The 15009-nt window shown below is 38.7% G+C and overlaps 1 protein-coding gene across 1 annotated transcript in view; it reads right to left on the bottom strand.

Moving 5' to 3' along the window:
* PECR (peroxisomal trans-2-enoyl-CoA reductase) overlaps window positions 1-14933 on the bottom strand; it is a 20292-nt gene extending 5359 nt beyond the window's left edge. The window contains exons 1-6 of the mRNA XM_027873699.1: window positions 14667-14933; window positions 8553-8686; window positions 5604-5769; window positions 2874-2955; window positions 832-928; window positions 52-162 (exon numbers count right to left, since the gene is read on the bottom strand). Coding sequence (XP_027729500.1) covers window positions 52-162; window positions 832-928; window positions 2874-2955; window positions 5604-5769; window positions 8553-8686; window positions 14667-14790 — 714 coding nt within the window. The 5' untranslated portion in view covers window positions 14791-14933. The remainder of the gene's footprint in view (window positions 1-51; window positions 163-831; window positions 929-2873; window positions 2956-5603; window positions 5770-8552; window positions 8687-14666) is intronic.
* Between the last annotated feature and the right edge of the window lie 76 nt (window positions 14934-15009).

Genomic DNA, 15009 nt, shown 5'->3' with positions numbered 1-15009 from the left:
AGAGAGAGAGAGAGAGAGAGAGAGAGAGAGAGAGAGAGAGAGAGAGATTACCTCCTCAGGAACACCAAATCTCTTAGCTGGGCAATATCGATACAATTGTTTAACGTAACTCTCTTCAGGCTTTTCATAGTTGCTAAAGGCAGTTGGGGAATAAATTGTTCCCTAGGTTTGGGGACAAAAGGGAAAGTTAAAAAAAATAAGTGAAAGAATGGTTGAATTCCAACTAGAACTATCAGCACATAATCTATATGTATATATTACATTAATATATATTAAATAGCAGAAAAGATTAAATATAGAGATTCACAGAGCTACTATTTGTGCTTCTCAGTAAAGTCATAGAGGTACAATTATCCTAAGTGGATTACCTACTTGAGTGAAAATACACAACACCTGGGGTCTCTAAACTAATCACCAGTCAGAGGCTAAGCTACCAATAGTAACAGTAAACTAGGTAAGATTTTATTTCTCAACGCCGTTTAGAATATGTGACCCAAATAAAAAGATCTAATGTCCAAAGACATTTTAAATTGTGAAAGAGCTTTACATCTGTAGGTTTATTACTCTTCCTCCCTCCTTACCACTTTTACTTGAAGTTCACTGCCTCCAGCCTCTCTCAAGCTAAACAACAAACAAAACACATGAACTAGAAAAATTCTTTATGAATTTTGTCGCACATAAAAGAATACTTTCACAACAAATAGAATCTCTAACTTGTCTATTACCTATTGTCTTATTTTGTAGTTAATATTAACATAGAATGTACTAATTACTAACAAGGAAAATGTAACAATAAGTACACAAATTGTATACACAGAACTGGTTACCTACAGGACTGATACAATTGATTCTTATTCCATGGCGGGCCCATTCCGTTGCCAAAGTTTTGCTCATATTTTCCACGCCAGCTCTTGCTGCTCCACTGTGCCTTTTAAAGAAAAAATAATTAAAGGTTTCATTCAACTTCCACTAATCATTCATATTTATATGAAAACTAACTGGTGTACTAAGTCACAGAAGAACAGTTCAAACAAAATACTCCTATTTAGAAATACTTGGGACTATACCAATACTGACTATCTTTTAGAAGATAAGAGGAAATAGTTTAGCAATTCAAGCAAGTTCCAAGAAGTTATCATGGAAACCAAATGATGGTAAAGAAAACTCTCTATGCACCATCCAAACTTATAAAAATAAGTAGGGAAACTACTCTTTTAAAAAATATTGTGAAACCTGGAAAGACTTACATGAACTGATGTGAAGTGAAGTGAGCAGAACCAGGAAAACATCATACATGGTAACAGTAACATTGTACAATGAAGAACTATGAATGACTTAGCTATTCTCAGCAGCACAACGATCCAAGACAATCCCAAAGGACTCAAGATAAAAAATATTATCCACCTCCGAAGAAGGAACTGATGTTGTCTGAATATAGACTGAAACTTTCTTTCTCTTTCTTCCTCTCTCTTTCTTTCTTTCCTTCTTTCTTCCTTCCCTCCTTCTTTCTTCCTTCCTTCTTTCTTCCTTCCTTTCATCTTCTTGCACAAAATAACTGATATGAAAATGTTTTAATGATTGCACATGTATAATCTATATCAGATTGCTTACTGTCTCAGAGAGGGGGAAGGGGAGGGATGTAGGAAAAAAATTTGGAACTCAAAACTTTAAAAAAATGTTAAAAATTGTTTTTACATGTAATTGGGAAAAATACTTTTAAAAAAAGGTGCTGTGTTAGGTACTGGGGACACAGTCAAAAAATTTAAAAAAAAACACTTTGATATCACATTTCTAGGTGGTACACAGCCCATGGCTGGTGCTTGGAAATCTGATTATATAAAGCTGTTGATAAAAAGACACTCCCTTCCACATCATCCCTCCAGATAGAGAATGCTGATAAGAAATAAAGCCCGAATGTGAGCTTAAAAGAAACACAACTTTAAAAAAAAAAAAACAAAGAATTTAGGATTGATGTCCTAAAAATAATTACTCGATGCTTAAGTTTCTAGTGATTTGTTCTATCCTACCCAATTTCATTCTACCCAAAGATTCCAATTCAGTCTGTGACCTGGCACCAAGAAAGTCTATCATTTTACTGCTTTTGTTTTATCTGAAAGTTTTCATGAGGAAAAAGTCTTTCAAGTTAGACTACTTCACTAAATTGCTTTTTCCATAAGGAAAGAAAACAAAACTCTAGTTGGGAATATAAAGATGAAAAGGTGTTCCTTAAAAGAGGGAATGAACAATTAAGAGAGAGTTCTTAGAAGAGATTCCCTCTTCCCCCCCACGCTGCCCAAAAGAGGATGTTCAACTCCCATTTGAAACATGAAAAAGAAGAGACAGAAAAATATCTCAAGGTGCACAATACACACTCCAAATAGTACCTAAGGATTTCACAGATATTTCAACCTGCAGGTAATGCAAAAAGCATCAAGAAAGGTCTAAAATCTGAAAAAAATCTAAAAAGCTGGCTTTATCCTACAGTCCTGTGTAGACAGTAAAAGCAAAGCACAGTGAGGACATACACATGATGGAGCATGTGTATGCTGTGTCTATGGTATGACATGCAGAAAGGGTATAAATGAAATCATCAGAAACATCTATGGCATCCACGAACATTCATCTGTCCTGACTATGAAGAATAAGTGAGTCAATGTTTATGTATCCTTTAGTTGCATCATCTGACCACAGAAGCAATCCCAAAACAAAGATGGACCTAGCATGGTTCCAAGTGCATCGGTATACTTTAAAAGTATCCTCTTAAAGTCCCAACGGAAAAAAAAGACAGTTTGAAATCATGAGAGACATCAGAACTCCATTTAAAAGAGTTTAAGCAGGGTTCCAAGACAAAAGAAGGATGTAAAAATTCTTACACAGCATTAGGAAATCCTTGACTTAACGTGACAATGATATTCACAATAGACCCTCCATGCTCCTTCATCCAGGACTTGAAAACTGTACAAAAGAAAAAAGACAATAAAATCAAATCATTTTCAGACAACACAGGGCAATAAGGGGTGACTCTGAAATCAGAGCATCTCAGCTCAAATCTCTGTTCTGCCACTTGCTATTCATGTGAGCTTGAGCTGTTCCCCATGTTCCTTAGTAAACTGTTGCTGGACATAAAAACTGCTACTTAGTTAACCCTCCAATTTATTTTCTCCAGGTTAAATAATGCCATATCAGTTTACTCTGTTAAATCTTTCCTTAGATAAAAGTCTTTTTTCTACATCAGTACAACTTTACTCTGATGTCTGAGGGGTCACAGTCCAGACCATCACCCCAACATGTAAAGTATTTAATCACTAAAGAGATAGAACAGTTATCAGTGCCAAAATGGTATAGAACTATGAGTGTTTTCCATACTGGAGGTGTGGACCCATGAGAGGTTAGGGTATTATGGCACAATTGAAATGACTGAACAATATCAATAAATAATTATTATTAAACTTAGAATAATAATCTAATATACCAATTAATAATATAACTCTTAATATATTGTTAGACTATTAGTCTTTTATACTATTGTTGTTGCTGTTTAGTTTCAGTCATGTCCAACTTTTTGTGACCCCATTTGAGGTTTTCTTGGCAAAGATACTGGAGTGGGTTGCCATTTCCTTCTCCAGCTCATTTTACAGATGAGGAAACTGAGGCAAACAGGTTAAGTGACTTGCTCAGGGTTACCCAGCTAGTAAAGTATCTGAGGCCAGATTTGAACTCAGGAAAATGAGTAATCCTGTTTCCAAATCCAGTGCTCTATCCACTGTGCCACCTAGATGCCCCCTAGACTATTATTAGATATTAACAAATGTCTTTGGAGGCTTCTAAATATTCTTTATCAAATGTATGATTTTCAAAATGAGAATAAAATAGGAAAATATGGGTACATCAAGCACTACTAAAATTCGACCCATAAGTCACATTCCAAAGCATGGAGGTAACCATGGAATTTCAAAAGCTATAAAGCACAATTGCTTTTTTTATTAATTTATTTTGATTTTTCAGTAATTACTTCCACATGCTTTTGAGTTTAAAATTTTTCTCCCCCTTCCTCCCCACCACCCTCCCCAAGAAGGTGCATGATCTGATATAGGCTATACATTTACATTCATATTAAACATATTTTCACATTAGTGATGTTGTAAGTAGAAATTAAAATCAATAGGAGGAATCATCAGAAAGAGGAAACAAAACTCAACAGAAGAGAAAAAAAAATAGCAATTCAACTTCCATAGTTCTTTCTTTGGGTGTGGATAGCATTTTCCACTACAAGGCCTCTGGAGATGTCTTAGATCCTTGTATTGCCAGGAAGGGTTAAATTTACCAATATTAGTCATTGCACAACAGGGCTGTTACTGTGTACACCATTCTCCTGGTGCTGCTCACTTCACTCAGCATCAGACCATACAAGTCTTTCCAGGTTTCTCTGAAGTCAGCCTGTTCATCATTTCTTATAGCGCAATAGTATTCCATTACATTCATATACCACAACTTGCTCAGCCTTTCCCCAATTGATGGGTATCCTCTCAATTCCCAATTCTTTGCCACCGCAAGAAGAGCTGCCATGAATATTTTTGTACATGTGGGTCCTTTTCCCTTTTGTATGATCTCTTTGGGATATAGCCCTAGAAGTGCTATTGCTGGGTCAAAGGGTATGAACATTTTTATGGCTCTTTGGGCATAGTTCCAAATTGCTCTCCAAAATGGTTGGATCATTTCACAACTCCACCAACAAAGCATTAGTGTTCCAATTTTCCCACATTTTCTCCAACATTTATCATTTTCCTGTTTTGTCATGTTGGCCAATCTGATAGATGTGATGTGGTACCTTAGAGTTGTTTTGATTTGCATTTCTCTAATCAATAGTGATTTAGAGCATTTTTTTCATATGACTATAGATAGCTTTAATTTCTTCATCTGAAAACTGTCTGTTCATATCCTTTGACCATTTATCAATTGGGGAATGTTTTGTATTCTTATAAATTTGACCTAATTCTCTATATATTTTAGAAATGAGGCACTTATCAGAGAGACTGGTTGTAAAAATTCTTTCCCAGTTTTCTACCTTCCTTCTAATTTTAGTTGCATTGGCTTTGTTAAGCACAATTGTTATTCAGTGTGCAGGACTACTCCAAGTATGGTTTGGGGAAGGTCCCCAGGCTTGTTGCCTAAGGACCCACTTCAGCCTATTTGGACATGTTTACCACAAGGAAGGCTGCAAGATGGTGAACATTTTAGCTACTTATGAAGGCCACGTACTAAACTGTAGAAAGGCTGCAATGTACATCAGTGCAGGGAACATTCACATTTGTAAAGTCACAGCTCCTTTAAGAATTGAGCACCTCAGGGGCTGCTAGGTGGTGCAGTAGATAGAACACCAACCCTGGAGTAAGGAGGACCTGAGTTCAAATCCGGTCTCAGACCAGACACTTGACATAGATACTTATTAGCTGTGTGACCCTGGGCAAGTCACTTAACCCTAATTGCCTTGCCAAAAAAAAAAAAAAGAATTTGGCACCTCAGTGCAAGTAATACTTCTTAGTGGGGTTTATGATCTAAAAATGAAGAAAGGCCTAGCTCTTCTGAATATTTACCATCCCTACCTGCTTTGCAAAGGTAGAAGGTGCCAGTCAGGTTGGTTTCAACCACAGCATTCCATCCCTTTGAAGTGATGAGTTCAGCAGGGGATAAGAATTGGCCTCCTCCATTGTTCACCAAGAAATTGATCTTGCCATGGATAGCTAATGTAGATTTAACCAAATTGTTAACCTAAAACAAGCACAAGAAAATAGGTTGGTTAAATAACCCAAACTGTTACTGAAAGCCTAATAATGAAGATTGGCATGATTGAAATCCTTCTACAACAGGCCCTAAATCAGTTGACACACATTAGAAGGAGCTAAGAGTTAGAAGTTCACAAATCTGTTAAAAAAATGTTTTTATGAAGATTAATTGTTCTGCCTCTTAATAATGGCTAATCAGTTCTAAACATCCAGAAATCATAAATGCCAGGGCCTGAGTCTCCCTTCTCACTCACCGTATATCAAGGACTCAGCCAGCGTTTATTGATGATAATGATAGGAACCAGTGGGAAAAGTGCAGAGCCTCAGTTTCATGATCTTTACACTGTAGCCAATGATACTTGCCCTTGAGGCAATGTGGAAAAGAGTATTAGATACGGAGCAAGAAGTTGTTACTGTTGGGTCATTCAGTCATATCCATCTCTTCATGACCCCATGGTCTGTGGAATTTTCTTGGCAAAGACACTGGAGTGGTTTGCCATTTCCTTCTCCGATGGATTAAGGCCAACAGAGGTTAAGTGAGTAAGAAGGCATAGTTCAAACATAGCTCTGTCATTCAGGTGTGTGGTCTTGGAGAAGTTATTTCACTTGTCTCAACAACAGTTTCCCCATTTGTACAATAGAAATAATAATACTTGTACACCCTATGTCATTCCAGAGCTGTTGTGAGGGCTATACTTTGTCAACCTTAGAAGGGAGGGAGTAAACATTATATAGCACCTACTATGTGTCAGGAACTGTGCAAAGTGCCTTTACAAATACATCTCATTTGATCCTCTCGACAACCCTGTGAGGTAGGTGCTATAATTATCCCCATTTTATAGTTGAAGAAACTGAGGTTACGTGACTTGTCCAAATTCACATTGCTAAGTGTCTGGGGACAGATTTGAACTCAGAGCTTCCTATTTCCAGGTCCACTGCACTAGCTGCCTCTAGAATGTCATAGAAATATAAAGAAATAGTTTGATAATTCTCTATTGCCAGATGCCTTCTCTCTTTCCTCTTAAGAAAGTATAGATGTGTGTATGTATGTATGTGTGGATATATGTGGGTGTATACATACATACATATACATATACTATACACACTCATATATACATACATATATACATGTGTGTATACACACATACAGTATTCCTTCTTCTTATGGTCTTTCACCACTCATAGCTAACTGACTGATTCCACCTCAGACAATCTGTTTTTCACAGGTATCCTCTTTTGTTCAGTCCTCCTTCCCCTCTGTCTTGCCACTCAATAATCATGCACAGAAAGGCGGACACTTATTATGTTTAGTAGACTTAAGATTGGTGCTAATGATAAGCCTAGGATAGGTCAAGAAAAAGAAAAGCCTTGAATTTTGAAGTGAAATTGGGAAAAAAAATAGAGGACAGATGCTATCAACCTCTAAGAGCCCTTGAAAAGTATCCTACGAGTACTATATATATATGTGAGTTGAAAAGAGTAACAAAATTAATTTACATGAATAAAAAAATTAGTATTTTCATGGAAATATTAGGAAAAAATGGGAATAAAGTTAGAGTAACAAGACTAGGCCTTAAATTATATCATAAAGCATTAATCACCAAAATTATTTGGCATTTTTTTAAAAGAAAATTAGTACAGAAGAACATACTAGCTGAAAACAAATCAGAAGCAAACTCAGGGTTCAATAAGCCAGAAAACCTAAGTTACTTGGGGAAGAATTTGTTGTTGAATAAAAACTGCTGAGAAAAGTAGGAAGCAAAGTGAGAGGTATCATGCATGCCCTGTACCACATATCCACATCCTACAAGTCTCCCCTTAGGATTGGACCAACATCATATGGCATAGACTGGAACACGTTCAGACTGAGTACACAGTCTGAATGTAAAAGATCACACTAAAAAAAAAAAATTAGGAGAGGATGAGTTCAGATGTGTCATAGCTATGACTAGGGGGAAGAGTTCTTAGCCAATCAAGTGATAGATAATATCACAAAAATTTAAATAGATAATTTTGATTTACCCGAAATTTATAGACCTTTGTTATTGTTGTTGTAGTTGCTGCTGCTGCTGCCCGGTCATGCCTGACTGTTCGTGATGCCATTTAGGGTTTTCTTGGCAAAGATACTGGAGTGGTTTGCCATCTCCTTCTTCAGCTCATTTTTAACAGATGAAGAACTGAAGCAAACAGGGCTAAGTGACTTGCCCAGGGTCATATAGCTAGTAAGTGCTGGAGGCCAGATTTGAACTCACAAAGATGAGTCTTTCTGACTCCAGGCCCAGCACTCTATCTACTGCACCACCTAGCTGCCCCTTAAAAGCTTTTGGAGCAGAAAAAAAAAATCAACGCCACTAAAATGAGAAGGAAATGGAGTGATTAGATATATGAAACGAGTGTGAAAGAGGATGACTTTGCAGATATGTACGATTGCTACATTTTTGTCTTTTATTCCCCATACCTAGCACAGTACTTTGCATATAGTTTGTTGGATTTACTTTTTTTGAATACATTATACTTCAAAAAGCAAGAAAGTGTCGTTTTAGAAAAATTATCAATAAGTATTGAAAGAAAAAAGTATTTATGGTTAATCTGCTACTAACCAGAAAAAATATTGATAAAGAGAAATAAACAATTTCCCAAGCATTTTTACTAATCAATAGTACATTAGGATGAGAAAAACATGTCAAAGAAGTACTTAGGGCCATACTATATTCTCCACACAATTTTCATAGCTTTTAGAGAAAGAAAAATTAGAACTATTAACTTTACCTCTTCTTCTTTTCGAATATTGCACTGGATGGGAGTAACAATGGCTGGGTTGGAGGGCTGGCGGGCAGCATTCAACTCTTCTGCTGCAGATTTTAATCTATCAAACTGGCGGGAGGCAATGACAACATTGCATTCTGTCAAGAAAACCATCTTATTAGGGAACAAAATTGAAGATAAAAAATAAATTGAATTTTTAAAAAATCTTATTAGCTGTGGCCAATTTTAGCAGTAATCACACATATTTCAGAGAATCCATAACCTAATAAGTGTGGGTGCTCCATTAACAGATCAAAGCCCACATAAAGGTTGCATTCTCATTCCATGCAATTCTTATTTGTATTTCCATAAGCCCTTCATAAAGAATCCATCCAATGTACCGTTGGCCTTCCTCTGAAGGACGGCCTGCATGAATTCACAAAGACAGCAAGGGCCTGGATATCTCTAAAACAGCAATGATATTGACCTTCTAAAAATCTAATGTGTTCTTGCAGAATATATAATACAAAACATAAATACTCTTTTCTGCTCAATTGTTAAACCTGCGATGTGCCTGGCCAGGAAGTAGAGATCTCTTCAGGTAATGCAAACTTACCTATGTCATTTGTTTCTTTACCATATTGCTATATCCACGATACAGTTTGATGATGTTTGTATACCTTTGCTTCAACTCAAGAGTTCTTAACCTTTTCCTCATGGATCCTCTTTTGGCAGTCTGGTGAAGATTAGGGACCCTTTCTCAGAATACCATTTTTGTACACACAAAATAAACACTTAGGATTACAAAGAAAACTAATCATAATAATATTCATTTATCAAAATATTTAAAAGACAAGTGGACCCCTTGAAATCTATCCAAGGGCCTTTTGGGATCTGTTGGCTTCAGGATGAGGACCCTTGCCATAAAGGAATTCCTTGTGAATGCATCCAGGGAAGTTTTGTGACACTGTCTATCATATAGTAAGTGCTTAATAAATGTTTATTGATTGATCGATTTAAAATAAGAAAATAGCCCTTGATCTCACACTGCAGTTTTCAGTCCAAGAATGCAATGTTCTCCTTTTATTCAACAAACATTTATTAAGCAGTTGCTACTTGTAAGGCAAAAAGAAGCAGTGTGATGTAGTGGATAAAGGGCCACCTTTTAGAATCAGGAAGATTAGAACCAAGGTCCTTTCTCTGACATCTGCTGGCTGTGTGACCATGGGCATCACTTAACCTCCCACTGCCACAGGCAACTCTCTGCAGCTCTAAGTTACAGAGGAATGATAAGTCTTCATGGACAGAAGGAATTTCCACATCAGAATTTACAAAATTGAAGAAATCACAGGTCAGAGAAAAAAAATGTACAAGGCATTGGGTAGCTACACAAAAGAAAAATAACAATCTCTGATTTCAAGGAGCTTTTATGCTAAAAAGAAGGAATAAGACATATATATGTATATATGCATATGTATATATAATCATCAGTGTTGTCTGTGACAAATGCAAAGAAAAAATCCAGACAATGGTCTGTAAGAAATTTGAGTGTGGGATACCTTTCATCTGGATTGGTGAAAAGAAGTCTAAGTGGAGGAGTGGCACCTATACTGAGCCTTAAAGAGAGAAATTTCAGCAGATGGAGCTATAGAGAAAATGCATGCCCTGTCTGAAAGATGATCTGCACGAAGGAGAAAAGACAGGAGAGGCCAGGACAAAGTCGAAGAACAACTGACTAACTTGACTGGCACAAAGATATCTAAAGGGGAACAGAGATGAATAGAACTGGAAAGGTAATTTGGGAATAGAATACAGAAGGCCTTGAATGCTGTGCTAAAATAATTTAATTTTATCACAAATGCAATGAGGAGTCACTAAACTTTTTGAGCAAAGGAGTGACAAGATCAGATCTAAGGATAAGAAAGATTATTTTAGCAGCTATTTAAAAAGATGAAGTGACCAAAGGAAAGAATAGAGGCAGAGAGTCGTTAAGAGTCCAGGAAGAAATCATAAAGCCTTGAATAAAGGTGGCAGGACACTTAGCAGAGTAGAGGGGATGGGCATGAGAAATATTTCATAGGTGGAACAGGTAGAGCTTTGAAACTAAATAGATGTTAGCACTAAAGGAGAGGGAAGAAAGAACTAATTCCTGAAGTTTCAAACCTGAGGAACCAGGTAGATGGTAGTGCCACCAACAGAACTAGGGACACTGGAAGGGAGGGGCAGGTTTGCAAAAGTTGAGGAGGATGGGTTCAGATTTGGATGTGTTGAGTTAGAGGCACTAGTGGGGCCTATATGCAAAAACACCCAGTAGGTGGGTAGAAATGTGGGTCAGGGACTCAGGAGAGACAGTAGCATGTATAGTTTGGAGTCATCCACAGAGAAGTGATAATTGAATACAGGGCAGGGATGTGGATCAAATCACAAGGGAAAGAATGTAGAGATAGAAGAGAAAGCCAGGGCAGAACTTTAAAAGATACCCATAGTGTGGGACTGGGAGAAAGGAAATAAACTAATAGAGTATAGGAGTGGTTAGACAGCTTGTTTATCTTTGTATATAACCCAGTTCTTCTCACATGCAGTGTCACTTAGTTACTGACTGAATGGAAATAGTTAGAAGATAATAATTGACATTTACATAAATGTCCTAAAGTTCACACTTTTCCTATGCTATCTCACTTGAAGCTCATAACATTGAGGTAGCTATTATGTTGTTATCCCCATTTTACAGATGTAAACTGAGATCCAGCTAGGGCAAGTGACCTATCCATGGTCATATGGCTAGTATGCTTTGAGGTCTTCTTTTCTAAGAGTTCACAACTTGTTTTTCCTAATTGAACTAAACCTATTCATCTTTCATGATCAAGATATAAGGTCCGGTGACCATGTTTTACTGAATCCTTTGTTTCTTTATTTGTTAAATGAAAGGGTTTTACAAGCAGATCTCGAGGGTGCCTTCCAGCTCCAGTTCTATGAGCCTCTGAACCTTAAGCTAATTAATTAGAAAGAAAATATCCAGATACGTTGTTGTTGTCTAGTTGTGTTGGACTCTTAGTGCACCCATTTGGGGTGTTCTTGGCAAAGACACTGGGGTGATTCACCATTTTCTTCTCCAGATGAGGAAACTGAGGCAAACTGAAGGTTAAATGACTTGCCTAGGGTCACACAGCTAGTAAGTATCTGGGGCCAAATTTGAACTCAGGTCTTCCTGACTCCAGGCCCAGAGCTCTATCCACTGTACCAGCTAGCTGCCCTGATTTCTCTAGAGTTGGGGACAAAAGATGAAAATAAGAGAATGAATATAATGTTAGGCGTACTGAAGGCTGATATAGTACCAAGAAAGGGTGACACCTTCATGCCATCTACTTTGCTATACTTAGAATGCTCTCCTATAACTCCTCGCCTATGTCCTGACTCTCTCCTCATTTTCCTCTCAGCCCCTTTTGTCTCTTCAAAAGTGGGAAGAAAATATATAGTATTTAAAGTTTACAAAGCATTTTTTTTTTTGCATTTTCTGTTCCTTGATCTTCACAACAGCTGTGACAGGTAGAAACTAAAAGAATTTTCTGCTTGTTCCAGAGGAGAAATCTGAAGGTGAAGTTAAGGGGCTTGCCCAAATTTACAATATAGCAATTAAATGTAAAGCACCATTCAAGCCCAAGTCACAGTTAACTCCAAGTCAAGCCTTACTCTGGCCCCAGATAGGAACCACAATCATTTTGCAACATTTTGATGAATGAATAGTAAAAGACCTCCCCCACTCCCAACCATCTGGTGACCTAATAATAGAAAGTCTAATAGAGTAATAAAGCCTACTAGGACAGTAAAAGACCCAACTGCTATTAAAGAAGAAACATAATATGATAAACTATGCAAGAACACAGTAAACTCTAGTGGTCTGATCCACTGTTGATAACTATTTATTGTCCTAGACAATAGAAAAGAGACAATTGAAGTCTCATCTCAAAGCTTACCTCAACCCTGTGGTTTTGTCTAAAGGGTTATGTGTGGTTTATCCTTCCTTCTCAAAGAGGACCATAACATTGGGGAGATGATGACATGACTTGCAATTGACTTTGATTTGAGTGAAGGAGGGTCAGCCTCACTTTCTCCTCCAGAGCCATTTGGGTCCAGTGGCCAGATATCAATCAGGATGACTGGAGATGGCTCAGGATGCAGTAGGGATAAAAACAACCAAACAGTGCCTTTCCTAGACCTCTTGGGTTCCAGAAGAGTGAATGTATATGGTTTGGAGGTGACTTGGATCTCAGAATTTGTAGGGGTGTGGTCACATTGCAGATATTCATTATTTATAGTCTTATGCCTTTCATTGCTTTTAGGGCAGCTAGGTGGCACAGTGGATAGAGCACTGTGCCTGGTATCAGAAAGCCCCAAGTTCAAAACTAGCCTCAGGCACTTCCCAACCGTGTGATCCTAGACAAGTAACTTGACTTCTCAGTTTCTTCAATTGTAAAAATGGGATTAATAATACCCCTACCTCAAAAGATTATTGAGGATCAAATGAAATATTTGTAAAGTGTTTAGCATAATATCTGGAACATCATAGGTGCTTAATGAATTCATGTTCCCTTCTTACCTCCCCTTTCTTTATGCAAAATAAGAAAAACTCCTGTATTATGTATTCAACCATGCTCATCTATTAGTCTGGAGGATAGATTCCATTATTTTATCATCACATGATAAAGGCTTTCAGCAATTCTGATTTGGTAAAAACAACTCTTATACTAAGAGTAACAGAAGTTAACACGATACCAATAAATCTAGCCAATTCAATGAAAAAAAAATCTGTTAAATGGATCAATTGTCTCATTTTACTAAAATTTATTATCACAAAATGCCCCCCAATTCAATCTAGTATAGATTTGTCTCCTCAGGTGATAACAAAAGTAATAATAATAATGATGATAAGAATGATGATAACTAACTTTTATAAAGGGTTTGAATGTTTGCTAAGTGTTAACTCATTTGATCCTCATTACAACACATGAGGCTGGTACTATGATTATTTCCATTCTTCCTATAAGGAAAAGGACTGAGAATAGGTGAGTGATTTGTCAGTGTCACAGGACTAGAACCTATCAAAGGCAGAATTCAAACGAAGTTTTTCCTGACTCCAAGTGTACTTTACAGATAGTATCTCATTTGATACTCACGACAATCCTGAGAGGTTAAGTTCTGCTCAAGTATTTGGTCACTTCCTTTTATCTCTCCTGCCCCTCCACAGGGAACGTCTTCTCATTCTGGTAACACACGAGCCTACTTGGCAAGTATTCCCCCAGAAGCCTTCCCTTTCCTCCCTTGAATGACTCTCCCTTTCTCTACTGCTCCTTCTGCTGTGAAACTTACTGATTTATCCTAAATTGTGAGTGGAATGCTGCTGATTGACTCTGGACTATAGGCTTGAAATGTTATAAAAAACTAAATCTTATAATTTCTGAAGTTGTTGCCGCTATCAGCAGGTTTTCCTCAGCGTGCCAGTACAAATCCCTGCTTTCTGTTTGGCCTCCTACCTTTGATCCATGGACCCCCTGCCAGTATGCCTCTCATTTCTCTCAGTAGAGAAAACTTTCGGACACCTGCCAACCATTGCTCTTCTCCCTCCAGCAGCCCTCCAACTTGTTCCTATCCTCATTCGCCGATTCCACATACCCTATCCTTCGTTGGCTCCCCAGGCCTAGTCACGGCAGCCCCCCTCCCCCTCTCTGCACCAGCCCCTCTCCCTCTGTGCATGTCTTGCCCAGACCTTCTTCCACAGGACCCCACAGCCCCTTTCCTCCTCCTCCTAACGTCCCCTCAGTTCCTCTCCCACATCATCTCCAGGCCCTTCTCCATGTTCCCTCGGCCCTCTCCTCCCAGGGTCCCACCAGCTCCTACGCTTAGGCCCCTACCCTTTCGCCTCAGTGTCTTTCCCTCTCTCCCAGAGTTACCCTGCTTTTCCCCGTCTCTCCTCGAGGGTCTTCTGCTCTGCCCTTTTCGCCCTCAGCGTCTCCGCTTTATCCCCACGGCCCCCCAAACTGCCCCAGCATCTCCCAGGGTCCTCTGCCCCAACTCTGCCCCTCCCGCTCAATGTCCCCAGTTCTGCCCTCTCCCCTGCACCGGCCGTAGACACGGACACACCTAGGTGCAGCAGCTCGGCGGCTATAGCCTTGCCAATGCCTGTGCCGCCGCCGGTAACTATAGCCACTTGCTCCCGTAACAGCCCTGGAGCCAGGCAGCTCTTGATCCTCGCCGCTGTCTCCATGACCTGCTTTTTCTCTGACCCACAGAGCGAATGATCCCAGGCCTGCAGGAAGACAGGCAGAGAAACTGGCACACACTGGCAGTCTTCCTGCCTTCCCAGGCGAGCTTTTTATCCTCACCTGGTCAGGGATAAAAACAGCTTAGAACCGGGAAGAAAACCTTAATACGGGACCAATCCCCCGCCCCCACAGGACCACCCACTTTCGCACCATGTGATCAT

The sequence above is a fragment of the Vombatus ursinus genome, unplaced genomic scaffold, assembly GCF_900497805.2.
Source record: "Vombatus ursinus unplaced genomic scaffold, bare-nosed wombat genome assembly UNPS02014802.1, whole genome shotgun sequence".
Taxonomy (NCBI): Eukaryota; Metazoa; Chordata; class Mammalia; order Diprotodontia; family Vombatidae; genus Vombatus; species Vombatus ursinus.
Note: the sequence above shows the minus strand (reverse complement) of the source record. Positions and strands in the feature narration are given on the sequence as shown.